This window comes from Suricata suricatta, chromosome 8 (assembly GCF_006229205.1).
Source record: "Suricata suricatta isolate VVHF042 chromosome 8, meerkat_22Aug2017_6uvM2_HiC, whole genome shotgun sequence".
Lineage (NCBI taxonomy): Eukaryota > Metazoa > Chordata > Mammalia > Carnivora > Herpestidae > Suricata > Suricata suricatta.
In genome coordinates this window covers 118,066,408-118,091,458 of record NC_043707.1, presented here as the reverse complement: position 1 = coordinate 118,091,458, position 25,051 = coordinate 118,066,408, and the positions used below count along the sequence as shown (strand labels likewise).

Sequence of the window (25,051 nt, the reverse complement as noted above, 5' to 3'; positions counted from 1 at the left end):
GGGGAGCAGGAGACCATTGTGGGAGGGGGACGCAGATGGGAGTCAGCTCCTTCAGGGGACTGGGAAGAGACCACTCTGAGAAAGAACAAAACTATTCTTCCAGGGTGGGGGAAACACACCACTTCTAGAAAGGGAAAGCTGATCCTTGGGCTGTGAGGGACAACAGAGGACTTAATGGAGGTATCCCTGGTACCATTTCAGTCGGTCCTTCTGGGCCCCATCCTGCGTTTCTTTCGCTGAGTGCAAACAGTCCCTCACAGCACGGCCCTTTGAGGCACCTCCGAATGGAAGACTTAACTCTAGTGGCTAAAAGTGGGGGTTGGGAAGCCCACAGACCTGATATGACTCGTGACCCCCACATCCAATAGCACTGTGACTCTGAGCCTATCATGTAATCTTTCTAAACTTCATTCCCTTTTTTATAAATTATAAGTACGCATAGTACCTCCCTCGTGGGGTTGCCTTCAGGGTTAAATGAGATTCAGGTAAGGAGCTTAGCACAGTAAGTACCTGGTGTGTATGGGTGGAGAATTGTTAGTCATTTATACTTAAAAATTTTAGACACCATTTTATTGAAGCATTGCAGCTACCCTTTGAAGAAGGCATTACTGTTGCCATTTTACAGATAGAAAAGTAAGCTCAGAGGAGAGAGGCACCGTATTTGAGAGTTTGGGGGAGGGCTGGGACAATGGCATGGAGACGATTTTGCAAGCCTCCTGACTGCCCTGCCCCTTCCCTGCAGGAAGGGGGAAAATCCAGGAGCTGGTCTTTTTACCAGCAACCTGCTGTCTTTGAGGAGATGAGCAGGAGCGGGTAAAATGTGGCCTCGCTAGAGGCTCTGGAGGGTTCCTGGGGAACCTCTAAATAGGAGGCCATTGCTCTGCCTGGGATGTTTACCATGTGTCACTGTCATTAACTCCTCCAGATTGTCAATGTCTGGTACTCCGTGAATGGTGAGAGGCTGGGCACTTACATGGGCCATACCGGAGCTGTGTGGTGTGTGGACGCTGACTGTATCCTTGTCTTTGCTCTGAGTCTGTGCTCCTAGGGTCTGCCGGCAACAGAGGCCGCCAACTTGGAGTTGAGAGTTTGGGATGCTGTTGTGGGTCTAGGGAATGATCCCTGACTCCTAATCCCCAGTCCGTTCCCTGGTTGGGGGGAACATTCAGGACAGAGTCCAGTTCTAGATGAGGAGGGTAGAATGGTCTGAGGTAAGAGAGGAAGGAAGGCTGGCTGGGGCTGCGTGGGGAGGGATTCAGTTGGTTTTCCAGGAGGACAGGGGCTCAGGTGAACTTGGTCACATTTCTTAACACCGCCTTCAGGGGACACCAAACATGTCCTCACTGGCTCAGCTGACAATAGCTGTCGTCTCTGGGACTGTGAAACAGGTAAGCCTGGATCATTTACTTTTTCCACAGGGCCTGCTCTGGATCCTCTGTCCCCTACTCTCTCTCTCTCTCTCTCTCTCTCACTCTGAAACTAAATAAACTTAAAAAGAAGAAAAGAGGCACCACAATGAGATATGAGCCACATTGGAGAAAGCACAGAGCACAGTGGAAGGCCAGAGGGGGGCAGCTGACTGGCTGGATTGGGGATGGTGGCAACCTGGGAAGGTTTCCCAAGAAAAATGTCATATGAGCTGGGGTTTAAAGCGTGAGAGAGAGAGGTCATCGCTTTGGCACAGACTGGAATGAAAGCATGGCAAGTGTCCTGTCCAAGTCATCTGACCTATAGGGAGTGTCTGCTTCTTGGGAGATGAAGTAGACAGTCGGGAGCGAAGAGGAGCGTCAGAATAGGCCATGAATGCCAAACTCAGGAGCTTGGCTTTGTCCCTTGGACCTGGCGTGCTGTGGAGGTCCCTGAGCGGGGCAGAGGATGTTCAGTTTTAGCAAACTCGGGTGGCACTGGGGAGCATTGGAAGAACAGACCAAAGATACGGGAGCCTATTAACCTGCTCCATGGAATAAATATTTACTGGGCACCCAGTTCTGTGCCAGCTCTATGCTGGGTACTGGAGACCCGCAGAGAAATTCCGAGAAGACCGATACATGGCACTCCACTCTGAGAGCAGTGCCACAGCGGCAGGATGTCTGAGGAGAGATGGAGAGGAAGTGGAAAATGTTGAGCCAAAGCGTAGCCCCCAAGGTGGTGGTGGGTCAGGGTCACTTGAGCAGGAGAAGCGGTGAACAGGAGGGTAGGCAGGTGTAGAGAGTGTTCTCTCAGTGGCGTTGGGCAAAGGGTAGCCCACCTTTCTGCCTGTCCCCAGGGAAGCAGCTGGCCCTACTCAAGACCAATTCAGCTGTCCGGACATGTGGCTTTGACTTTGGAGGCAATATCATCATGTTCTCCACAGACAAGCAGATGGGCTACCAGTGCTTTGTGAGCTTCTTTGACCTGCGGGATCCAAGCCAGATCGGTGAGGCAGCGCTGGGGTGGGGGTTGAAGATCGGGGCTGAGGACCAGGGCTGGGGGACAGGGCGCAGGTCCAGGGCCCGGGGCCTGACCTCTTCTGCTCGCAGACAACAACGAGCCTTACATGAAGATCCCTTGCAACGACTCCAAGATCACCAGTGCCGTTTGGGGGCCTCTGGGGGAGTGCATCATCGCGGGCCACGAGGGCGGAGAGCTCAACCAATATAGTGCCAAGGTGAGAAGGTGGGTGGGGCCCAAGCCCCCCCTGAATGATTCCCTTCAAGAGGCAGGACAGCACAGTAGTGAAGAGCAAGGGCTGGGTTCAAATACAGAGTTCACCACTTTTGAGCTGGTTGAATTCAGACAAGGTGCTTCACTGAGCCTGTTTATTTGTAAACCGTTGCAAGGATCAAATGACATCAGGTCTCTGAAAAACTTGTCAGAGGGGCGCCCGGTTGGCTCAGTTAGTTGAGCGTCCAACTTCGGCTCAGGTCATGATCACGCGATTCATGAGTTCGAGCCCCACGTCAGGCTCTGTGCTGACAGCTCAGAGCCTGGGTCCTGCTTCGGATTCTGTGTCTCCCTCTCTCTGCCTCTCCCCAGCTCGTTTTCTCTCTCTCTCTCTCTCTCTCTCTCTCTCTCTCTCTCCCTCTGTGGGAAAAAAAATTAAAAAAACTTAAGTAAAAAAGAAAAACTTGCCACAGAGTACTCAAGGAAGCATTTTCCTGCCACTGCTGAGTGCCAGGCCTCATGCTGGGCTCTGAGGACAAAGACATGAATCAGACATGAGCCCTGTCCCTGGGGACACAGACTGGCCAACCGCCAGCACGTATATCAGGTTGTGAGTTGTGCCACCATCAAGGTCTCAGCCAAGCACAGAAAGTGCCCTCCGTCAGAGAGTAGGTGGCCCCTACGTTAAGCCGTGAAGAATAAATAGAGCTTCAAGCAAGAGGAGAAAGCAGTTCCATGGGCAAAAGGGACAGTGCACACGAAAGCACCAAGTTAAGGGAATGGGGGGGACTGGTCAGAAGAGAGTCTGGCCTTTGGGACACAGTATTGGAGACGGTGCAGCGACTAGGTTTTTTGAGTGTCAGGAGGTAAAGGAACTGTGGTTTTCCTTTGGGCAACAGGGAATCTTTAATTGGTTCTTGGTGATCAGATTTTCTCTTTAGCAGGCTTTTCCAGGCATAGTTCAGAGAGTAGACCTGAATGAGGCAATAGCTCTGGAGTATGGAGCACCTGATAGAGTCAAGAGATGTTTAGGGGTGACTGGAGGGGGGGGGGAAGGAAAGAGCCAAGCCCAGTCTATCTTGGATTTCTTCTCATTTGGGTGCCAGGGCAGTGCTGAAGTGTACCACCATAAAGGTTAGTCAGTCACTCAGCAAACACTGACTGTAGTCCACTAGGCCCCAGACCTACCTGCAGGAAGGGAATGGAAGCCAAAGTCAAAGGCGTAAATAATACTTAATATCCAGCGAATAGCAGAACTGATCTGTGCCTGGAGAAAGGCCTGACTGCAAAGCTGCTGCTTACTCCCCGAAATACAGGAGCCAGATATGTCCCTACCATGTGTCCACATTGATGGAGGAGACAAAAATATATCCTTCCCACAGAATAGTTAAAAATAATTCAGGATCGGGGCACCTGGGTGGCTCGGTTGAGAGTCCGACTTCAGCTCAGGTCATGATCTCACGGTTCATGAGTTTGAACCCTGCATCGGGTTTGCTGCTGTCAGGACAGAGCCCACTTCAGATCCCCACCTCCTCCCCGCCCCTTGCCCACTTGTCCTGTCTGTCTATCTCAAAAATAAACATTTTATTTTGAGAGAAAGAGAGAGAGTAAGCAGGGGAGAGGCAGAGAGAGAGGGAAATACAGAATCTGAAACAGGCTCCAGGCTCTGAGCTGTTGGCGCAGAGCCCGACACAGGGCTCGAACCCACGGACTGTGAGATCACCACCTGAGCCGAAGTCAGATGTTTAACTGACTGAGCCACCCAGGCGCCCCAAAAATAAACATTTGTTTAAAAAGTTTACGGGCGCCTGGGTGGCTCAGTCGGTTAAGTGTCCGGCTTCGGCTCAGGTCAGATCTCATGTTCGTGGGTTCGAGCGCTGCGTCAGGCTCTGTGCTGACAGCTAGCTCAGAGCCTGGAGCCTGCTTCTGGTTCTGTGTCTCCTTCTCTCTCTGCCTCTCCCCCTCTCATGCTCTGTCTCTCTATGTATCAAAAATAAATAAAACATTAAAAAAAAAAAGTTTACGACTTCAGCTCAGGTCATGATTTCATGGTTCATGAGTTCAGACCCCACATCGGGCTCTGTGCTGACAGCTCAGAGCCTGGAGCCTGCTTCACATTCTGTATCCCTCTCTCTCTGCCCCTTCCCTGCTCATGCTCTGTCTCTGTCTCAAAAATGAATAAATGTTAAAAAAAATTTTTTTTAAGTTAAAAACTAATAATTCAGAAAACAGGCGCCTGCTTGGCTCAGTCCGTAGAGCATGCAATTCTTGATCTTGGGGTCATGAGTTCAAGCCCCGCAATGGCATAAAGCTTACTTAAAAACAACAAAAATAATTCAGGAAGGGAAAGGAAAGTTCTCTGAGGGTCTAGGCACAGTGCTCAAAAGGCCTTTAAAAAAAATTTTTTTTTTGGTTTATTTATTTTTGAGACAGAGCACAAGCCGGGGAGGGGCAGAGAGAGGGAGACACAGAATCCGAAACAGGTTCCAGGCTCTGAGTGCCAGCACAGAACTCAATGCGGGGTTTGAACCCACGGACCACGAGATCATGACCTGAGCTGAAGTCGGACACTTAGCCGACTGAGCCACCCAGACGCCCCTCAAAAGGCCTTTTATTCGAACCAATGTACAGCGTAGACGAGGTTCACATCACAACGAAGTCAAACAAGACATAGTCCTTGCAGTGAACCTCGGTGGTGAGCTTTTAGTAATCGTGTTTTCCAAGTAGAGAAATTGAGGCACAAGAAAGTGCTTTTGAAGGCAGACTCTCAAATTACACTCTTTGTACTGTATAGGCTAGTCGGTTGCTGAGTGTGCGGGGAAATCAGGAGGTAAAGTGGCCCTCAGAGAAGATCTTTAAAAAAGCTGGACACACAGCAGTTCTTGTGGACTGTGACTCCGACCCTGGCCGGGGAGGGGTGAGGGTAGGCGCTCTGCCGGTGACAGCTGCATAATCTCCAGCGGGTCACACCACCTCTCAGAACCTTACTTTCTTTCTTTGAAAGTGTCCTTTAGGGGCACCAGCATGGCTCAGCAGGTTGGATGCCTGACTTGATTTCTGCTCGGGTCATGATCTGTTGGCTCATGAGTTCGGGTGCCATGTCAGGCTCTGTCCTGACAGCTCAGAGCCTGCTTAGGATTCTCTCTCTGCCCCTCCCCTCTGTGCACTCTCTCTCAAAAAAAAAAAGGGAAGAGAAAGGAAAACAGGTGTCGAGTGTATGGCACAATGCTTGGCAAATTGTGACTGCTCACAATCCAGTGACTATTGAAAGGAGTAAGTGAAAAGTGCTCTGCCCTTGCAGCGTGCTGGTTAATTAAATAGGTCCGTAGATTGGTCTCCATAAACATAAACGGACTAGCAGTGTTCATGAAATGTGTATACGTGGGCTTTGGAGGGGGATAAATGTTGGTTCAGGGGAGATGCAGGCCGCCATGACCCAGTCCTCCCCTCCCCCGGCCAGGACAGAGTGCCGAATAGAAGCCCTGCTGAGCAGTGGGACTGGTGGAGGTCGGGCCACCCCGAGCCTCACCGTTCCGCTTCCACCTTCCCCAGTCTGGAGAGGTGCTGGTCAATGTTAAGGAGCACTCCCGACAGATCAATGACATCCAGTTGTCCAGGGACATGACCATGTTTGTCACCGCCTCCAAGGACAACACGGCCAAGGTGAGCCTGGGCGAGGGGTCTGGCAGGGGGCTCTCACAGTCCTGCAAGGCTTTCAACTTGCCGGACTTCCCCCAAGAAGACTCCTACAGATTGCCTTCCCCTGTCTTCTCTCTCTAGCTCTTTGACTCCACAACTCTTGAGCACCAGAAGACTTTCCGGACAGAACGACCAGTCAACTCGGCCGCCCTCTCCCCCAACTATGACCATGTAAGGGAACTGCACCCAGGCTTCTGCTGCCGCCTCGGAATGCTTCCAGCATCTAGGTGGCAATGGAGATCTGAATTCTGGGGGAAATAGTGGCAGCTAGAGAGGAGATTCCCAGAGTGATGAGCAGGCCGAATGATCAGGAAGCCCCAGGGGATAGGGCAGGAGGGTGGCTGAGGTATCTGTTGGGCCCTGCCCTTAGCATTGTTCTAGTCCGAAGTGGGAGATATTAAAAGCTTAAGGGCTGGGGTTAAGAAACAGGAAATGGACTTGCCTGCCCCTTGGGTCTGTCTAGAGTTTCTTCTTCTCTCCAGGTGGTGCTGGGTGGTGGTCAGGAAGCCATGGATGTAACCACCACCTCCACCAGGATTGGCAAATTTGAGGCCAGGTAAAGGGGGAGGGGCTCTTCCAAACCAAAACCCAGTGGAGTGTCTTTCATGATGGACACACATTCCTGAGACCTCCCTCATGTCTTTGGCTGCTAGGAGGTGCAACCAGATTTGTGGCCCTCCTGGGAACAAGGGTGTGATCCAGCAGTTAACAGCATGACCTTGGGCCCACTCTGAAGCCCAGGACACATCCTTGTATTTCTCTGTGCCCAATTATCCTCCACTGTGTGGTGGGGACGTGATAGTACACTGATCTCATACAGTTGTGCAGATTAAATGCACGAGTTCATGAGCTAACACCTGCTGCACAGCACGCAGTAAGGAAGCTAGCTATTCAGTCTGCCCCTCCTCTCATTTTGTTAACATTCCCCACTCTTTTTTTTTAATTTTTTTTTAATGATTTATTTATTTTTTGATACAGAGACAGAGCATGAGAGGGGGAGGGGCAGAGAGAGAGGAGACACAGAACTGGAAGCATGCTCCAGGCTCTGAGCTAGCTGTCAGCACAGAGCCTGATGCGGGGCTTGAACCCACGAACATGAGATCTGACCTGAGCCGAAGTCGGAGGCTTAACCGACTGAGCCACCCAGGCGCCCCTAACATTCCCCACTCTCTACTTTCCTTTTGGGGAGCGGTACGTCCACCGTGCCTTGGAAGGAGATGGAGAGTGAATTGTCCCCTCCCGCCTCCTTCCTCCAGGTTCTTCCACTTGGCCTTTGAAGAAGAGTTTGGAAGAGTCAAGGGTCACTTCGGACCCATCAACAGCGTAGCCTTCCACCCTGATGGCAAGAGGTAGGGCTCCGTGCAGGGAGCTGAGCTCAGCCCAGATCTGGCCTCTAACCCGTTACCATGCCCTGCCCCCCAGGCCTGCGCCCCCCCTGCCCCCTTGGCCCCACCCCCGCCGAGGGGGCACCTGACCAGCCCTGGCTCTTCTCTCTCCAGTTACAGCAGTGGTGGCGAAGATGGTTATGTCCGCATCCACTATTTTGACCCACAGTACTTTGAATTCGAGTTTGAGGCTTAAGAAGCTTGGCTCTCCATCAGGACCAGGGGAAGTTTCTTGGCCAGGACTCACAGAAAGTTTCGGACTCAGAAAATAAATTAGTTTGGAAATAAATGGTTTCTGGTGAGAAGTTTTGTGGGGCTGCTACATCGTTTTCCCTTTGCGGTGACACCCAGGGAGCTGACACCAGTCACGGATATCTGTATTATCTGGACCTTCTCTCCCACACTACGGACACTTCAGACTTGGAGCTTCGGTATGAAGGGCTAGGCTGGCTTGTGGGTGCCCCCCTCCAAGGTCCAAAGGTGCCGAGGGACCTGGAGAGGTCTCAGGAACGTCTCAGCCACTGTCCAAGGAGCCAGCATTTAACGTTGGGGCCCAGAGGCTGAAACTTGGCTGAAGGAGCTCCGTCTTCTCTTTGTCTGTCACTATTTGCCATCCCTTCTCCCATGCTGCCCCTGAAGGTTCAGGCGGGCAGATCCAGCGCAGAAATAGACCTCAGGAGGCAGAGGGCATATCAGGAAGCTGAGCAGATGGAATAGTGAGCTTCCCAGGGAAGAAGGTGTGGTGGGCGGTCACCTTGCCAGAGTCGCAGGCTCCAGGGCTCCACGGAGGGCCAGATGGCCAAAGGACTGGGGGTGTAGATCGGGCTCCAGAGTCTTCGTTGCTCTTTGGGCTGGTTGAGCCCAGACCACAAGAAGTGTGTTCGAGTCCTCACTTCACACAAGCCATCTGTAGGGAGTGAGTTTCCAGACTCAAGCTATGCCTTCTGGGATTCTGGGTTGGGGACCCCGGTTGGGAGGGTGACAGCCATCCCGGGGCAGTGATAACCTCTGCTTTTTTCTGCAGATGTTGCCAGTCACATCCTGTACTGGGCACTAGAATATAGTGGAACAAGTCAAAGTCCTGGTTGTTCAGGGGTTCCATTTAGCTCTGCCTGGAAGGGTCATGGAGGGCTCACTGGGAATGTGCCACTCGGACTGCGTCTGCGGAAGTTCACCCGGTGCGCAAAAGCATGGAAATACCTAAGAGGAGGGAGACTAAAGAACAAGAAGGTGGGAATGGGCCCAAGTGAATGTGGGTTTTTTCTTTAAGCTGGTGACAGGAACTACAGCAGTGAGGCGGCTGTTCCAACAGCCCATGTGGGAAGGAGAGTCTGGACTGGGGTTAGCAGGAGGGGCCTTTGACGGGAGAGGGCAAAGTAATAAAGTTTTAGGAAAAAGGCTGTGTATGAAAGACAAGGAGGTACATAAAGATAACATTTTTACCAATGTTTCTTTAAACAATTTTTTTTCCTTTACTGTTTTTATTTATTTTTGAGAGAGAGAGAGAGAGAGAGAGAGAGACAGTGACAGTGTGAGCAGGGGAGGGGCAGAGAGAGAGGGAGACACAGAATCAAGCAGGCTCCCGGCTCTGAGCTAGCTGTCTGCACAGAGCCTGACATGGGACTTGAGCCCACGAACCGCAAGATCATGACCTGAGCCGAAGTTGGACGCTTAACCGACTGAGCCACCCAGGCGCCCCCAAAGATAACCGTTTCTAACCTAGGTGACCCAGTAGTGGAGTCAGCGAACACAACATGGGGGAGGGGGACCTGGGCAACTAAAGAGAATAGGCTCTTCCCAGACTGAGAGTTGGCTCAGCGGGGCTTGGGAGCATATGCAAGGAGCCAATCACTGCTCGTGTGCCAGGCACTGTGCTAAGCCAACTCCACCGGGCCCTGCAGAGATTGTGGCTGCTGTTAGAGGCTTCTCCTTGCTGCAGACGGGATGGAAACGGAGACAGGTTTCCTAGGACCCCTCAGCAGGTGAGTGGTGGAGCTGTAAGTCAAAGCCCAAACACTCTGACTCAGTGTTCAACCTCTACACTGGTACTTCACTAGAATCAACCCTGCAAAGTGGTAGAGAGCCCCAGAAATGATTTTGCAGCAACTTTCCCCTTCGCTCCTTATTTTTAAACTAGGGGTGCACTCGCCCTTGGCTCTGGACAGAGTGGGTAGGTCTGTAGGATTGGCCTCGGGCCCGTTCAAATCTGGGTTTGCAGAAGTTAGGGGGAAGGGTGGGATTTGGAGGCAGGGGAGGAGAGAACACTCCAGAGTTTTCCCCAAAGAGAAACTCATTCAAAAGGGAAAGATGTCTTCTAGGGACATAGATGCTGACACAGCAGGTGTCTGACCCCATCCTGTGCCTGGCCCCTGACCCACCTTGACACCCCCATAGCTCACCTCTCCTGTTGCAGAGGAAGGTGCCAAAAGGGGAGGGATAGGCGTGCTCAAACAGTGCTAACAGCAGCCCCTCCCCAAACTCCAGTGACAGCGGGAACTGGCGGCCCAGCTGCCACACACAGTCCAGGAAGAGGTGAGAAGGCCAAGTGGGCATAGTGCAGCTGGAAGGGGTGACCGGCCTGGGAAGGGGGCAGAGCCATGGGCACAAAGAAGCAGGGTTTCTGGATGGAGGGCGCAGGGCTGGGGCCAGGTGGCCACTTACCTGGATCCAATCCCGCTCCACTAGTTCCTGGATTCCAGCCATGGTCCGGCTCAAGGGGTCCAGGATGAGCTGGGCCAGCGAAGTCACAAGGAGCGTGCTATCCGTGCCTTCAGCCCCATGAACCAGGATGCAGGCCCCTTCCCTGTGGGCCACGACTTATTAACAGTGGCCCGTCCCTCCCTGCCTGGGGTGGCCGGCCAGGAATTGAATGGGCCCATTTCTAGGCTGTATGTGCTCACTGAGACGTGGATTTGTGCCCAGGGGTTGAGCTCCCTGCCCATCCGCCCTGTTCTTTGCCTTCTAGGGTAGGGCCTTACCTCTCCATGCCCTGGGCTGCTAGGCAGGTGGTGCTCAGTGCCTCTTTCACATGTGGCAGCCAGTGGCAGCCTTCTAGTCGACTGAGCCAGTGGTCTATGCTCTGCTCCAGGTCCCCACAGGCCTCCACCAGGCACATGAAACTCTCCTGTGGGGGCCGTCCCCTGCACAGGTGGGAATCTGGTCATCCCATCTTGAGCCCAAGCTCTGGTGAGCACACAGCCTGGCAACAAGTGCTCCAGACCAATGAGGAGATAAAGAACCATCCGAGGAGTCCATTAAACAAGAGGGACACAGGACTCTCTGCCCTCACCTAATCTGATGGGAATGATTCGGTATCTTTGAGGATTCCCCAATCTGATGGAGGAGACCCAAGACCCCTTCGGGGAGACCTACTCTGTGGTGGGGGGGCAGTTACCAGGGAGAGGTCACACAGCTCTTTCAGGAAACAATGCCATGTGAAACCCCCAATTTAATGGAAGTGTCGACAGCACCCTTGAAGTCGCCCAATCTGATGGGAGCAGCACAGTACTCCCTGGGGCGCCCCCGTCTGACAAGAGAAACACAATACTCTTAGGATTCTGGTATCTGGTCCTACTTCCCAGAAAGTGCTCTGCTCAAGATCACCAGTGTGACCTCCCTGCAGAAAATCTAATGGAGACTTTTCCAGGCCTGTTTAAAAGTCTCCAATGGCTCCCCTCTGCCTTCAGGTTAAAGTCTAAGATCACTCAAGACCTTTGCTCTGGTCGCTGTCACCCCTTTAGCTCCATCTCTGCCCTCTACCTCACACTTTCTACTCCCACCAGACTGACACACTTGCATCTCCCCAAGCAGGACAAATGGCCAGGAGCTCTGCAGTTCCGTCCACTTGTAATGTTCTGCTCTCTAACTCCTTTCTGGTGTCGGGTATAAGGGATGCGTTCTTTGCTCTACCTACACACAGGAGAGGGGCGCCTGCTCTTTGCTGCTGCTTATCACACTGAATCCTAACTGCCGATTCACCGCTGATCTATCTCTTGGGCACGTCTGGGCTGGCCACTATCTCAGTCCCTGGTGCTCATTCAACACTGGCTGAATAAAGGGATAAACGGTTTTGTATCCTGGATAGGGGAGCTTCCTCAAAGCCCCAAAACTCCCTTAGGACCTCCTCTCAGTACTACCAGCACCTGGAGACCCAGGGAATGGGTACAGCTGTGCAGGTCCAGCCCTCAGGGCAGGTCTGGGACCAGTGGGGAGGGGTGTGTGTGTGTGTGTGTATGTGTGGTGAGGTCGTTCCTGGAAGGAAGTCAGTTTAATGTAAACAGAGGCTTTTTCCTTCCAGGCAGAGTTGGGGTGCCTGGAGAGGAATGAGCTGTGTCGTTGCGGGTGTGCAAGTGGGGATGCCCACCTGGTGGGATGGCTACCTGGAAATGCCTGACAGTTCATAAGGGAAGACACCCCCTATTCCTACCCTTCCACTCCCCCAGTCCCCCATCCACGGAGAGTTCTGTAGCAGAGCGCCTAGGAGAGGATGGCAAGACCCTTCACCTCTCCAGCGGCCTGTGCCGCCGTTTCCAGCCACGGTAGGCGGCTTTGGCCTCGGTCCCGGCGTCAGTCACACGGGCCTGTTTGGCGGCCTGAGCCGAGCGCGTATCTACGATGAAGCCCCGGGCCCCAGGGCGAGCCCCCGCCAGCCCAGCTCGCAGCAGCTCCTCAGCGCGGCGCCTTTTCTGGGGACCAGTCAGGGGCTGGCTGGAACGTAGCAGCACCTGCGGACCGGGACTGGGCTCCACAAGCCGTAGCTACCCAGCCTTGGCTCGGGTACTCCGCTCTCGGAGTACCTACGGAGGGTCTACACACAAGCGCGGGTCTAAAGCTGGCAGGGCGGGCCGGAGCGTAGGGGCCTTAGCTGCGGAACTCGCCGGGCGCCGGGCCCGGGCTCGGGTGTGTTGGAGTCGGAGAGGAAAGGGACCCGAAGAGTAGACCGTGGAAGGGTCCAGGGTTGACAAAGAAAGGACTAAACTCCGGGTACCCTACCGGCCGGGGGCGGGGCCCGGGATTGGAGAGGTTTCGAAATCCGGGAGAAGGGCGGGGTCAGAGCCAGGGAAGGCCGGAGGGGGCGGGACCTGTTGGAGGCAGCACCAGGCGCGGCCAGAAAGCGAAGGAGCGGGCGGGCGGCGGCGCTGCTGTTTGATCGGACCTGTGCAGAAAAGGGCCAGGAAGGGGCGCAGTCGGTGCTCGGGGCAGAGTCTGGGGAGAGGCGGGCTCACGGTTCCGCTGAGTGCGTGGTGGTAGCTGAGCACAGGGAAGCGGCCTCCCCGGCGGAAGCGGGCGCTGAGCGCCAGGGCATCGTCGTCCGCGGCTCGAGGCACGATCACCGCGCGGGGTAACAGCACAAGCTGAAGTCCTCGTTCGCCTCCTCAGCCGCCAAGCGTTGGTCTGCGGCCCAGGGAGAGGCGAAGGCCAGGTCCAGCGTACTCAGTGAGCGTCCGGACCCCACTGCCCTTCCGGGCGCGGCGCTCGCATAACCGCGGGCCCCAAGGACCGCACCCACCTCTCGAGCTGTGCGCTTGTAGTAGCGTTCGGGTGGGTGGAAATGCCAGGCGTCCCTCAATCTCAAGCCTTTGAAAGGGTAGAAGAACGGAAAGGAAGTGATACCGATTCCAGGGAGGACAGCGCCTGGGGAAAGAAGTTGGGCCATCTGGGCAAAGTTGGAATCATCTCACCCGCACCCTCCCAGCCCCTTTCGCTCCTCTGCACTTACTCCAGACCACCCTGCATCCCTTATCATTAGCTGTGTTCCAGGGTAACGCTGGATGCGGAGTCCCCTTGCGCAGTGGCCCCTGTTTACTCCCCTCGTTACAGAGTAGGGGTAGTTTAAGGGTCTCGGGATGCACTGCTTGTGTACCTCGATGGAGCGGGCGATGTCCAGCGACTCTTCCGCGTCCAGTATTTCCAGCTGCAGCACTCGGAGGTCCTTACAGCGCTGTGTGATGATGCCGGAGTCTCTCGAGACCCTGGGGATGGACGGGCTTAGGTTTAGTGTCCCCCACCTCCCACCAGGGGAGGAGAAATGAGTTTCTTAGGATAGGACGTAATGCAAGGGTGCACGGGCTCCGACTGCGTTTGCCCTTCCCCCTCTCCTCCCGGAGCCGCTAGCTCCCCGACCACGGGGACGCCCCCGCCAAGTCTCACCGCTTCTGCTACGCTACGCAATAGCCTCAGCCACAGCTCTGAGGTCATCTGGAGTCCTGGCGACAGTAGCAGGTGGTGGCCAGTGAGGCACAGCGTGCCACGCAGTGGGGCGACTCCGGACTCCTCAGGAGCTTGGCTTGGGCCCGGCCGGTACGAATCGGCTCCGAGAACTCCATTCCGCCCTGGGTGGCCCTGGGGCCCAGCAGAAAGACCGAATCCAGAAGCGTCGGGAGGGGCGAGCGTGGGTTCTGGCTGGAACTGGCTGGGCAGCTGGCAACGCTGGTAGGACAGCTATTAAGGAGGCCCCTTGGAGGAAGGGATTGAACAGTTTCACAGTAATTTTCCCCTCCTACTGCCAGCACCTCTTAGCATGAGGCCCAGGCAGAACCTGTTAAGGAAACCTCAATGGCATCATCTGTGAAATGGGGAGAATACTTGCTTTTACCTTATCCTCACCCTTTACCTCGTGCCTTGGTCGCAGGTGGCACTCAACAATTTTGTTTTTTTAAAACCCAACTGCTGCCACTCTCGCTGACTTAAAAAAGAAAGGAAAATAACATCTTTTCTCTCGTACCCTGGTGGAAGGGGTTGGAAAGTGTGGGTGTGAAACTGGGAACTGTCTACTTCTTCCCCCTACATCTGAGGCTGGGTGGGGGAAATCCCTTAGTCCACCTTAAATGAAAGCAGCTGTGTAGCTGGCGCCCCTCCCCCACCACAGCTGGAAGTCGCTGCCTGAGGGCACCCTCTAGGGGGGCCACTTCTGGTTTTGTCCAGCCCTGGAAGCCTTATCTCTGATCACTCCATCATCAGATATGAATTACCTGTACCCTGAACTGGGCCCTGTATTTAGTGAGAGGAACCCAAGGATGCCTGGGGAAGGTTCTGTTCATTAGGATTTTCAGTCTAGCAAGAGATACACACTTGAGCTGGTAAATTACCAGAGTTTAAAGGATTTACTAGCAGAACCATCTATTCATCTATCCAATTATCCTTTTATTTCTTTTTTTAAATTTTTTAAAATATTAATTTTGAGAGACAGAGAGACAGATCATGAGCAAAGGAGGGCCAGAGAGAGAGGGAGACACAAAATTAGAAGCAGGGTCCAGGCTCTGAGCTGTCAGCACAGAACCCGATGCGGGGCTTGAACCCACGAACTGTGAGATCATGACCTGAGCCAAAGTCGGACGTTCAACCAACTGAGCCGCCCAGGCACCCCTCCTTTCATTTCTTAAATGATCCTTACATTCTGTTTAGTGCTGATTACTAAAAAGAATAAGACAGATTCTTGCCTTCAAAGGGCCTTTTGGTCCATTAAGTTCCAGACGTGTGTCAAAACCCTTCTTTCAACACACACAAAGAAATAAGTGGACACCCACAATATAAACATAAAATTGGAATAATCTGTGAAAGGAACCAGACATAGAAGAGTACAACTTGTAAAATTCCAGACCAACTGGGATGGGAATTCGTTAGAAATGCAAATTATCAGGCCCCACCCTCTCTTTTAACAAGCTTTCTGGAGATCCCCATGCACACTAAAGTTTGAGAACCATTGAAAAGTACACAACAAGTGTACTTTCAGGGCACCTGGGTGGCTCAGTTGGCTAAGCGTCTGACTTTGGCTCAGGTCATGATCTCAGGGCTCCTGGCTTCGAGCCCCAAGTCATCAGGCTCTGTGCTGACAGCTCAGATCCTGGAGCCTGCTTCAGATTCTGTGCCTCCCTCTCTCTCTGCCCTCCCCCACTCACACTATCTCTCTCTCTCAAAAATGAATAAATGTTAAACTTTTTTTAGTGGACTTTTTTTTTGCTGTCAGAAATTACAGTAACATTAGTGACAGGCCAGGAGGACTTCCTGGATGCTGGTAACACTCTTGCTTTATCTGGGTGTATATGCTGGGTGCATGAGTGCATTAGTTTGGGAGAATTCAGCAAGGTATGAATTTATGATATGTGAATTTTTCTGTGTGTATGTTATACTTCAATACAAAGTTTAAAAAAGGGAACAGCTCTGGTTGAAGCCCAGGAAGGGCAGGAAGAGAGAGAGTCTAGGAGCCCTTGTACAGCTTTGCTTTTATTCCATATACAGTCCGTAAGGGATTTCCAAGGGAATCTAAAGTTCCTTAAAGTATAGTTTGAAATCAATAATTGATCTGTCCTGAATAGACAGTCAGGGACTTGTCCAAAATCTCGCAGAGCCAGCACCAGAACCCAGATCTCCTGACTCCTGGGCCTGTACCTTTGTCCTGTTCCTTTACTAAAAGGTCAGGATCATGAGTGAGGATAGGAGGTGGGGACAGCCTTCTGTCCAGTCCCCACCCCGTTAACTTGGGCCTTGGGAAGAAGGCCAAGACTCCAGTGTGGAGGATACTTTTCTTATCCTGGAGCAACTTCCGTTCTGGGAACTGGGTGTCTCCTTTTGGGCAAAGACAATAAAATTCATCCAAGGGGCAGGAGGAGCCCTGCTCCTCCATCCCCAGCCCGGATGGGCATCACGTGGCTCCTGAGTTACAGGCCAGGAAAATCCCAGCCCTTGCACACTCAGCCTCCCATACCCCTCTATTCACCTAGCCTGACGCACTCAGCCTCCCAGACCCACCTTGAGCACATTCCCCAGCACAGTTCCGTCACCCTCAGCTCCTGCCACTTCTCCCCTGCAATACTGCCAGCCTTTCCCAAATTCCCAGAGCTACAACCTTGCCCTGTCCCTCACCCCAAACCCACCATGTCCCTGAGGCCACTGAAATTCCAGGCACTAGGTGAAGAAAATGAAGAGGATGAGGAGGAAGAGAGCCTGGACTCTGTGAAGGCACTGACGGCCAAGCTACAGCTGCAGACACGGCGGCCCTCATATCTGGAGTGGACAGCCCGGGTGCAGAGCCAGGCCTGGCACAGGGCCCAACCCAGACCGGGGCTGGGGGTCCCTGGGACCCTCTGCGGCTTTGACTCAATGGACTCTGCCCTTGAGTGGCTCAGACAGGAGCTGGTGAGTTGGGTGGAGTGGGTGGTCTTGCAGAGGGCTAAGGGCCAGTCATCCTTAGGACCCAAGAACAATGGGTGTGGGGAGGGGATGAGGATGGACCTCCGGCAGCTGCCCACTCCTGTTGCTTTGTCCTGGGGCTGAGGAACCACGAATGGACTTGTCGAATGTTTTATCCAGGGAGCCCTGCCAAAGCAGGATTCCATCCAATCTACCTACTACCGACTCCTCCTGTGGCTCTGGTGACAGAGCCCTAGCTCCAGTTACGGGTGGGGAAGGCATGGCCTCCCCTATTCTGGGAATTTCTATAGCTCAAAGATGCAGTGAAGGATAAAAGGAGGCACCGACCACACCCTAGGCTGAATCTGAGGGGGCGAGCATCACATAGGTGGCTCCTAACCCAATACGTGCAACAAAAAGATGTCCAGGCTCCAAATTGGAGATTCTGCTTAGTTGATCTGGGGTGGGCCCCCAGGCACCTGTATTTGTTTAACAATCTCTCCTTAACTTAGTTTTAGAGCAAGATCTGAGAGATGGGGAGGGATCAAGCTGGGGCGAGAGGGGGCGGGGAGGCCACAGCCAGTGCGAAAACCCAGGGTGTTGACAGGAAGGGAGGAATGACGAAAGTGGCTGAGGACCAAACCAGCGGTCTCACGCCCCCTCTCGGCCGCAGCGGGAGATGCAGGCTCAGGACCAGCAGCTGGCAGGACAGCTGCTTCGGCTGCGGGCCCAGCTGCACCGGCTGAAGGTGGACCAAGCCTGTCACCTGCACCAAGAGCTGCTGGACGAGGCCGAACTGGAGCTGGAGCTAGAACCGGGGGCCGGCCTTGCCCTGGCCCCACCGCTGCGGCACCTCGGCCTCACGCGCATGAACATCAGTTCGCGACGCTTCACCCTTCGCTGAGCTATCTCTGCGCCTCCTCAGATCTCCTTGGAGGGGGAAGGGAGGGTGTCCCGGAGGTGCTGGCACCTCGCAGAGGGGTGGTGAGAGGCTTGGGGGGGTGTCACTCAGCTCTCTGGGAGCATAAAGCCCCTGCTGGCCTAGCTTGGGGATAGGGGGTGTTGGAAGAAGGGGAGAGGCCTGCAGAGCCCCAAGTTCTTCAATAAAGACCCACTCTGTCTCTCATCAAGGTCTCTGCAGTCATTTATTCAGGCCCAAAGTCACTGTGTGTCATCTGTAGCTGCGACCAGGGATTATACTGCAGGAGAGAAGGCCTGGGTGGAGGTGGACAGATGGACCCCCGTCTCCCCCTAGCTCCAGCTCTATCTCCTGATTTTACCGAGGTCAGAGCTGGAAAAGAACTTACAGTTTTACATCACCCGCATGGAAGGTGACAGGTCAATGGGCAGCTGAAGAATGCAGGGCCTGGCGGACCTGGGTTGAAAGCCAGCTCCACCATGCATTTCTATCCGACCTTGAGGAGGCCAGCTCTAAACTGGAAAGGCTACTTCTTTTTTTTTTTAAGTTTTATTCATTTTTGAGAGAAAGAGAGAGAGAGAGAGAGAGCGTGGGCAGGGGAGGATCAGAGAGAGAAGGAGACACAAGAACCCAAAGACAGGTTCCAGGCTCTGAGCTAGCTGCCAGCACAGAGCCCGACGCGGGGCTCAAACCCACGAACCATGAGATCATGACCTGAGCTGAAGTTGGACGCTTAACCGACTGAGCGCCCTTGGAAAGGCTACTTCTTACCCCACACGTCTTTGAGGATGTTGTGAGACAATGCACAAGAAGCACTCAGTAAACTTGAACTATGTCTTGCTTATCCTTGCTGTCACCCGTGGTATTAGTACCATTGTGCCGAGGCCCAGAGATGGGCTGGGCAAGGCTCTGTGTCACTGGGTCCTTTTTTTTTCTCACATTGTATCTCCTCAGCCTTTGTTTCTGTATTACCTTCTTTGTCTGACTTTCCAACTCAGGCTTCCTCTTCCCCCCACCCATTTCCTGTCTCCCCCTTCCCTCTGCAGCTGAGGTGCAGGCGGCATTAGCTTCTACCTCACAAACCCCAACAATGCTCTGTGGGCTCCCCTCCCCCAACCTGTTCACTAAGTGTGGGCTCCGGTGGTGGTGGTGACGACGGTGACACATTTATGTTTTCCCTCCGGGCAGGGCCAAGGCCCTGCTCTTGTGCCTGAGAGAGGCCACGCAGGGTTCCTCATAACACTGGTGACCTGACACTTAGCCTATGATGGGTGCCACCCTCAGCCTGGCCCCAGGGGAAAGGACGATTGTTGGCCTGCCCTGCGTGCTGCTTGTGACAGGTTCCTGTCTCCTGCCTACAACAGAAAGTCCTGCCAGACAGCTGCCTGCACCCGGCCGGGGGTGGGGGGTGGGTGTTGGTGGCCAGGGCAGGAGTGTTTATCTGTCTCCCACCTGTTGCAGGAGATGGTGGCAGGCCCTGCATTTCTAACAGGGACTGTGGCCTTGCCTGTTCCTGAATTAGAAAGGTGGCCCTAATTAGCAGGGGTCACCCTGTCCTCCGTCCACAACAGGGGCTGTGCCTCTGTCATCTGGAAGACACGGGGTTGTCCTGCCTGCTTCCTGAGACAGCTTGGTGTCCAGGATTCTGTCTCTCAGAAGGGGGTTGGGCTACCCTCTGACTCGAAGAAAGGTGCTGTCCTGTGCCCTGAGAAGGGCCAGCTGTTGTTCTGCAGCCGTGTTCGCTGGCAGCTTCCTGTAACATGGGGTGGTCTGCACTCCCACTATTTACCAGGGACAGCGTTCTCTCCTCTGACTCCAAAGGGCTGTTACCTGTGCCCTCTCTAGTCTGTAATGAAAAGGTCACTCAGCTCTCAGACTGTGACAGCGGTGCTCTTTGCCTTTCACCAAAAGCTGAGCGTGTGTCTGCTTGCCCCTTGCTTGTGGAGGTATAAAGGCTGCCCTTGAATCTCTTGCCCAGGTCCTCCCTGGGGGGCAGGCAGGGGTGTTCCATCAGATACCCTCTCTTCAGCTCCAAGTGCCCCCCTTAGGGTGGCTGGAGATGTAGAGGACTCCCAGGAGCTGAGGAGCAGGAGGCTATAGCAGCAGGAAGCTTGGGGTGCTGGAGGCTTGCGGTTGGGCTGCTGGGGCCCCGGTTGGCTGCGGAGCCCTTAGGAGGAGGCAGGAAGTCAGGGTGGGACGTGGGCGCGCTAAGACAGGCGGTGGCTACCTCAGCGAAGGGAGCCGAAACTGTGTGTGAGCAGCCAGGCTGGGCCAGGAGGACCATGTGAATGGGGCCGGAGGGCTCCTGGGCTGGGCAGGTAAGGAGGACGGGGACCAGGGGTCTAGGGCGGGAGGACTGACTGGGGGAGGGTGGGGCTGCACCTGGCCATGGGGCTGGGCTACCTGGGTATTCAGCAGCCTTACAGGCAGGGGGTATAAGAAAGCCTCTCTAGAGGTCAGGTGGGCAGGCACGGGGTACAGTTGAAGTGCCTCTTCCCTGTGTCGCCGTTGGCTCTCACCTCTGCCTCAGGGTGTGCACTGCTCCCTCTCTCCCTGAAAACTTTTTCTTGGAGATCTGGCACATGTACTGTCGGGTGTCAAAAAGGCCTTCAGTAATCCCCAAGTCCAGTCCCTGATCCCACGATGGATGAGCCTCCTGAGGCCCAGAGAGGACAAGTGCCCCCTCCTCACAGTCACTCAGTGAAGCAGAGTCAGGCCCTAGGCTAGGACTGTCCCTCACCCCCATGGGACAAGGTAATGGTCAGGCTTGAGTCAGGGGACCCAGGAATGCTGCTGATGGCCCAGTGACAAGCATCTTCTGAGAGAGAGAGAGAGATTGAGAGACTGAGAGAGCATCCGGATGGACATGTGAGAAGTGGTTTTAGCCTCAGTGACCCGCAGTGCTGGGGAGCTGGGGTGTCTTCTGTTGGGAGCACATGGATTCGGGAGGGTATATTTATCATCTGGGGTGGCGCCTCCAGGGTGGAAGTATCTGACCAGAGGCTGGGAAGTTGAAAGACACAGAATGGAAAGGGAAGGGCAGAGGAAGGGCTATTTTTATTCCAGACAGGGGCGCAGCCGGCCCTGGGTAAGGAACATCCACACTTCCATCTGGAAAGTTGCCATTCCTGCCCCAGCCAAGTGTCACCGGATGTCCCTCCCCACCTTGCTCCCTCAGTCTCAGCACCCCCCCCCCAAACACACACATTGCAAGTACAGGGCCAGTTGGTACTGTGTGTGGATCGTTGCTTCAAACCCCAGGAAGGTGGAGGCCCAGGTAGGCAGAGTCAGCTCCCTCTCCCCCACACTCACTTTTTAACTCTGAGCCTTCAGTTTATGGGGAGAGGGCATAAATTGTGAGCCAGACCTTCCAGGTTTCCCCTACCCCACCCTCCACCACTGGAGTTTTCCTCAGCACACGATTTCTAACTCGTCAGTGTGCCCCAGCCTTTCTCTCGTCCCCAGTCCACAGCCGTCATCTTTTCGTGGGGGCTGGAGAACACGCTGGCTCTCCCTGTGCTTGGACAGGGGAGCCCATCTGCACTCTAGGCGTGCACCCCTTAGGTAGCCAGCCTGTGCTGATAGATGACTCAGGGCCCCTGAGCCCTCCGGGCTCAGGGACAGAGGTTTTTCTCCAAGGGTAAAGGGCCTAGTGATGGGGCAAGAGAATGAGACGAGGGCTCAGAGTACAGACTTCCCTTGGGTGACCTGGGAGTCTCCTTGGAAGAGTCAACGCAGGTCTGAGAAGGACAAAGACCCATGTTGGAAAGCACCTATGACATGAGCCAAGGTTTCTGCGTCTTGGGTACCATGCGGGCAGAGCAAGACCAAACAGCAGAGAGCCGATGAGTATGGTGTAGTGTGAAGAACATGGGTTTCAGAGTTGGGCCGACCCAGGTACAATTCCGGTGCTGGCGTCTCCTCGAACCATATTGACTGCACCTCTCCAGACTCTAACCTCCAGATCATTAATCTTCTAAGAGGCCATAATGGATTTCCCCCTTACAGACTGCTTGTGGGGCCTGTCATGTGGCCTGGGTTGTACTTGACACACAGTAGGTGCTTATCAGAGGTTAGGCAGTCCCTCCTCCTGTAAATGGTGCACAAAGGGAAGGCTGTTCACACCCAGAATTACACCTAGTCAGCACCTTGGCAGGCCAGTGAACCACCCATCCCCTCACACTTGTGGTATGGTTTGCAAATGAGTTTGTTTCCTGTGTACAGTGGGTGTGAGAATTCTAGACTGAGCCACAGGGTCTACTTTAGAGGAGAGTCCCCTCAACAGCTTCACACACACTCTCTCTCTCTCTCTCTCTCTCTCTCTCTCTCTCTCTCCCAAGCACCAGACATATCATCAGAAATTGCATGCGTGCATACGTGGGCAGAAGCAGAATCACAACACACACTGGGTCTTACAAATCTATACATCCCCCCACAGGCTGATGACTTCAAGGCCAAGCTCAGTTTAGTGGAAGCCATGCTGAGGGGAGCTGGGTGTGAGCTAGGATGGGGATAGGCAAGACCAAGATACCATCCAGGGACGTGGCCTCTAACAACTAACTCCAGGGCTGGCTTACAGTGCCTGGTGTTGCATTTCCAATGCTTGTTCTAAAGAATAGTTCATGGCGAGCCTGGGTGGCTCAGGCCTTTGGGCGTCTGACTTCAGCTCAGGTCATGATCTCACAGTTTGTGAGTTCGAGCCCCTCTACGGGCTCTGTGTTGATAGCTCAGAGCCTGGAGTCTGCTTCGAATTCTGTGTGTGTGTCTCTCTCTCTCTGCCCCTCCTCTGCTCATGTTCGGTCTCTGTCTCTCTCTCAGAAATAAACATTAAAGGGGCGCCCGGGTGGCTCAGTTGGTTAAGCGTCCGACTTCAGCTCAGGTCATGATCTCATGATTTGTGAGTTTGAGCCCTGCATTGGGCTCTGTGCTGACAGCTCAGAGCCTAGAGCCTACTTAGGATTCCGTGTTTCCCTCTCTGCCCCGCCCTTGCTCATACTCTGCCTCTCTCTCAAGAATAAATAAACATTAAACAATTTTTTAAATAAAAAAATAAACATAAAAAAGGCCACCAGTTTCATGAGGCACCTGGAAAGAAAATAGTCTTGGGGCCAAATCCACATGGGCTCATCTACCAACCGCCTGTATTAACTTTGTAGTCAATGTCAGCTTGTAAATGCTTTGAAAATTCCCCCAGAGGAGGGGCCTGATTGATTTTGTCCAATTCATCATTTCCCAAACTTCTTTGGTCACAGACCTTTTTTCCCCCCTGATCATCTGTTCCACACCTACTTTTCCTGAGACAGGGAGAGGAACAGAAGTGTAGGCTGTGCAATGAATCTTCCTCAAATGATCATATCTCTTGGCAGAGTGTGTGCATCAGTGGTGGGGTTTTTTGTTGCTCTTTGTTTTTCAATGACCAAATTAGCACATGGTTGTTATAAAAAATTCAAACAGTAGAGGCATAAAAAGAAATATAAGAAACACAGCCCCCATCCAACTGCACTTCTGGGATGGGTTCACTGTGAACAGTCTGGTGTGCATTCTTTCCAGATTTTCCTATGGGGGGCACCTGAAAAGTGAAGTGGGTGGGAGCCCCGTTTCTGGAGGGAGACCAAGGTTCAACTCACCACTTCACCACTAACTTATTTGTTATGAGACCTCAAACAAATCGTTTTACCTTATTTGTGCCTCAGTTTTTGCATGTGTGAAATGGGGATAATTATAACATTTACTTCATAGGATTATTATGAGGATTACATGAAAACATGCGAAGTGTTAGAACAGAACCTGGCTTAAAAGAATCCCCTATATATGCCCATTTAAATGCAAATAGGCTTCTATTCTACATTCTGGAACTTGCTTGCCATGTGTTTTTGATTTTGGGGTTTTTTGCTTGCCACGTTGTGTCTAGGATGTCTTTCCATGTCAGCACACAGAGATTGACCTTCTCTCTTTAACCACTTCAGCTAACCGTTAACTTGGTAAATGGGTAATGGTGGTGATTTTGAGATGCTACTTCCTGTCAATGAGTATTGCTATTTTGTTGCCAGTGTTGTGAGTCACAGACGTTACCAATCAGTGAGCTGAAGACAGGCCCAGTGGCCTCCTGGGAAAATGGAGTGATCTGCCAGAGGGGCACCCACCTCTGTCACAGAGCGCAGGGTCAAAAGGACAGGAACCTCTCTATCTGCTCACCTCTGTGTCCCCAGCACTAGAACAGAGCCTGGCCCATAGACACACCCATTAAACTTCTGTTAGTACACTGGCCAGTTAGGAAAATTGTCCCTCCATGGAGCGCCTGGGTGGCTCAGTTGGTTAAGTGTGTGACTCTTGATTTTGGCTCAGGTCATGATTTCAGAGTTCATGAGATCAAGCCCCGCATCCGGCACCTGTTTAGGATTTTCTTTCCCTCTCTCTCTGCCCCTCATCTGCTTGCACGTGCTCTCTCTCTCTCTCTCTCTCTCTCTCTCTTTCTCTCTCTCTCTCTCAAAATAAATAAGTGAACATTAAAAAAGAAAGAAAGAAAACAATTGTCCCTTCTCTCAGTCACGAACAGAGGTCTAAGCCCAAAGCTTTGCCTCGTGTTGTAGCATTTCCCAAAACACGGCCTGTGTACCACTGATGTAGGTGAGAGATATTAGGGGTAATGAATTTGAATTTACAGATGATATTATGAATTTGCTTTAATGTATACTGATTTCTATTTATGGCTGGTGATACTTATTTTCCATTTATGGTAGATTAATATATTCCATTTTAGATAAATATATTCAAGGTGAAAAGGTGGTCTATGGAAATGCTCAAATTCAGAAAGGAAAAGGAAAATGACTGATAACAGCTTATGTTAGCATTTAGACTGGAAAATGTTTAAGGCTGGTGTAATGAAATGCTCACGTTAGCCTCAAATAACAGAGTTGACCTTTAAACAACAGGGATGTTGGGGCTCCCACCCAATGCAGTCGGAAATCCGCAGCGTATGTTTGACTGCCCCAAAACTCAACTACACTTGACCCTTGAGCAATGCAAGGGTCAGGGGTGCTGACTATCAGTACAGTCAAAACCCTGTACAGGGCGCCTGGGGTGCTCAGTCAGCTAAGCGGCCGACTTCAGCTCAGGTCATGATCTCATGGTTTGTGAGTTCAAGCCCCATGTAGGGCTCTGTGCTGATAGCTCAGAGCCTGGAGCCTGCTTCAAATTCCGTGTCTCCTTCTCTCTCTGCCCCTTCCCTGCTCATACTCTGTCTGTCTCTCTCAAAAATAAATAAACATTAAAAAAA

At 53.1% G+C, this 25,051-nt stretch overlaps 3 protein-coding genes and 1 pseudogene across 3 annotated transcripts in view; 3 read left to right on the top strand and 1 right to left on the bottom strand.

Moving 5' to 3' along the window:
• Positions 1–8,029, top strand: part of EIF3I (eukaryotic translation initiation factor 3 subunit I) — an 8,514-nt gene extending 485 nt beyond the window's left edge. Inside the window, exons 3-11 of the mRNA XM_029947570.1 lie at positions 926–1,013; positions 1,323–1,388; positions 2,267–2,416; positions 2,520–2,647; positions 6,196–6,306; positions 6,424–6,513; positions 6,825–6,898; positions 7,599–7,691; positions 7,842–8,029. Coding sequence (XP_029803430.1) covers positions 926–1,013; positions 1,323–1,388; positions 2,267–2,416; positions 2,520–2,647; positions 6,196–6,306; positions 6,424–6,513; positions 6,825–6,898; positions 7,599–7,691; positions 7,842–7,923 — 882 coding nt within the window. The 3' untranslated portion in view covers positions 7,924–8,029. The remainder of the gene's footprint in view (positions 1–925; positions 1,014–1,322; positions 1,389–2,266; positions 2,417–2,519; positions 2,648–6,195; positions 6,307–6,423; positions 6,514–6,824; positions 6,899–7,598; positions 7,692–7,841) is intronic.
• Positions 7,980–14,302, bottom strand: LOC115298594 (annotated as a pseudogene).
• Positions 14,303–16,323: 2,021 nt separating this feature from the next.
• FAM167B (family with sequence similarity 167 member B) lies at positions 16,324–17,982 on the top strand. The gene is made up of 2 exons (XM_029948501.1): positions 16,324–16,862; positions 17,530–17,982. Exons 1-2 carry the CDS (start codon positions 16,362–16,364, stop codon positions 17,758–17,760), a joined length of 732 nt encoding a protein of 243 aa, XP_029804361.1. The 5' UTR covers positions 16,324–16,361; the 3' UTR covers positions 17,761–17,982.
• A 1,982-nt stretch (positions 17,983–19,964) lies between these two features.
• LCK (LCK proto-oncogene, Src family tyrosine kinase) overlaps positions 19,965–25,051 on the top strand; it is a 21,236-nt gene continuing 16,149 nt past the window's right edge. The window contains exon 1 of the mRNA XM_029947378.1: positions 19,965–20,093. The gene's annotated coding sequence lies outside the window, so the exon portion shown is untranslated. The remainder of the gene's footprint in view (positions 20,094–25,051) is intronic.

What these genes read in the sequence shown, in the direction of transcription:
- FAM167B (XM_029948501.1), top strand. Translation starts at nt 16,362, where the DNA reads ATGGGCATCACGTGGCTCCTGAGTTACAGGCCAGGAAAATCCCAGCCC. An exon ending in AGTGGCTCAGACAGGAGCTG is followed by an intron (nt 16,863 to 17,529) that starts GTGAGTTGGGTG and finishes TCTCGGCCGCAG; the next exon opens with CGGGAGATGCAGGCTCAGGA.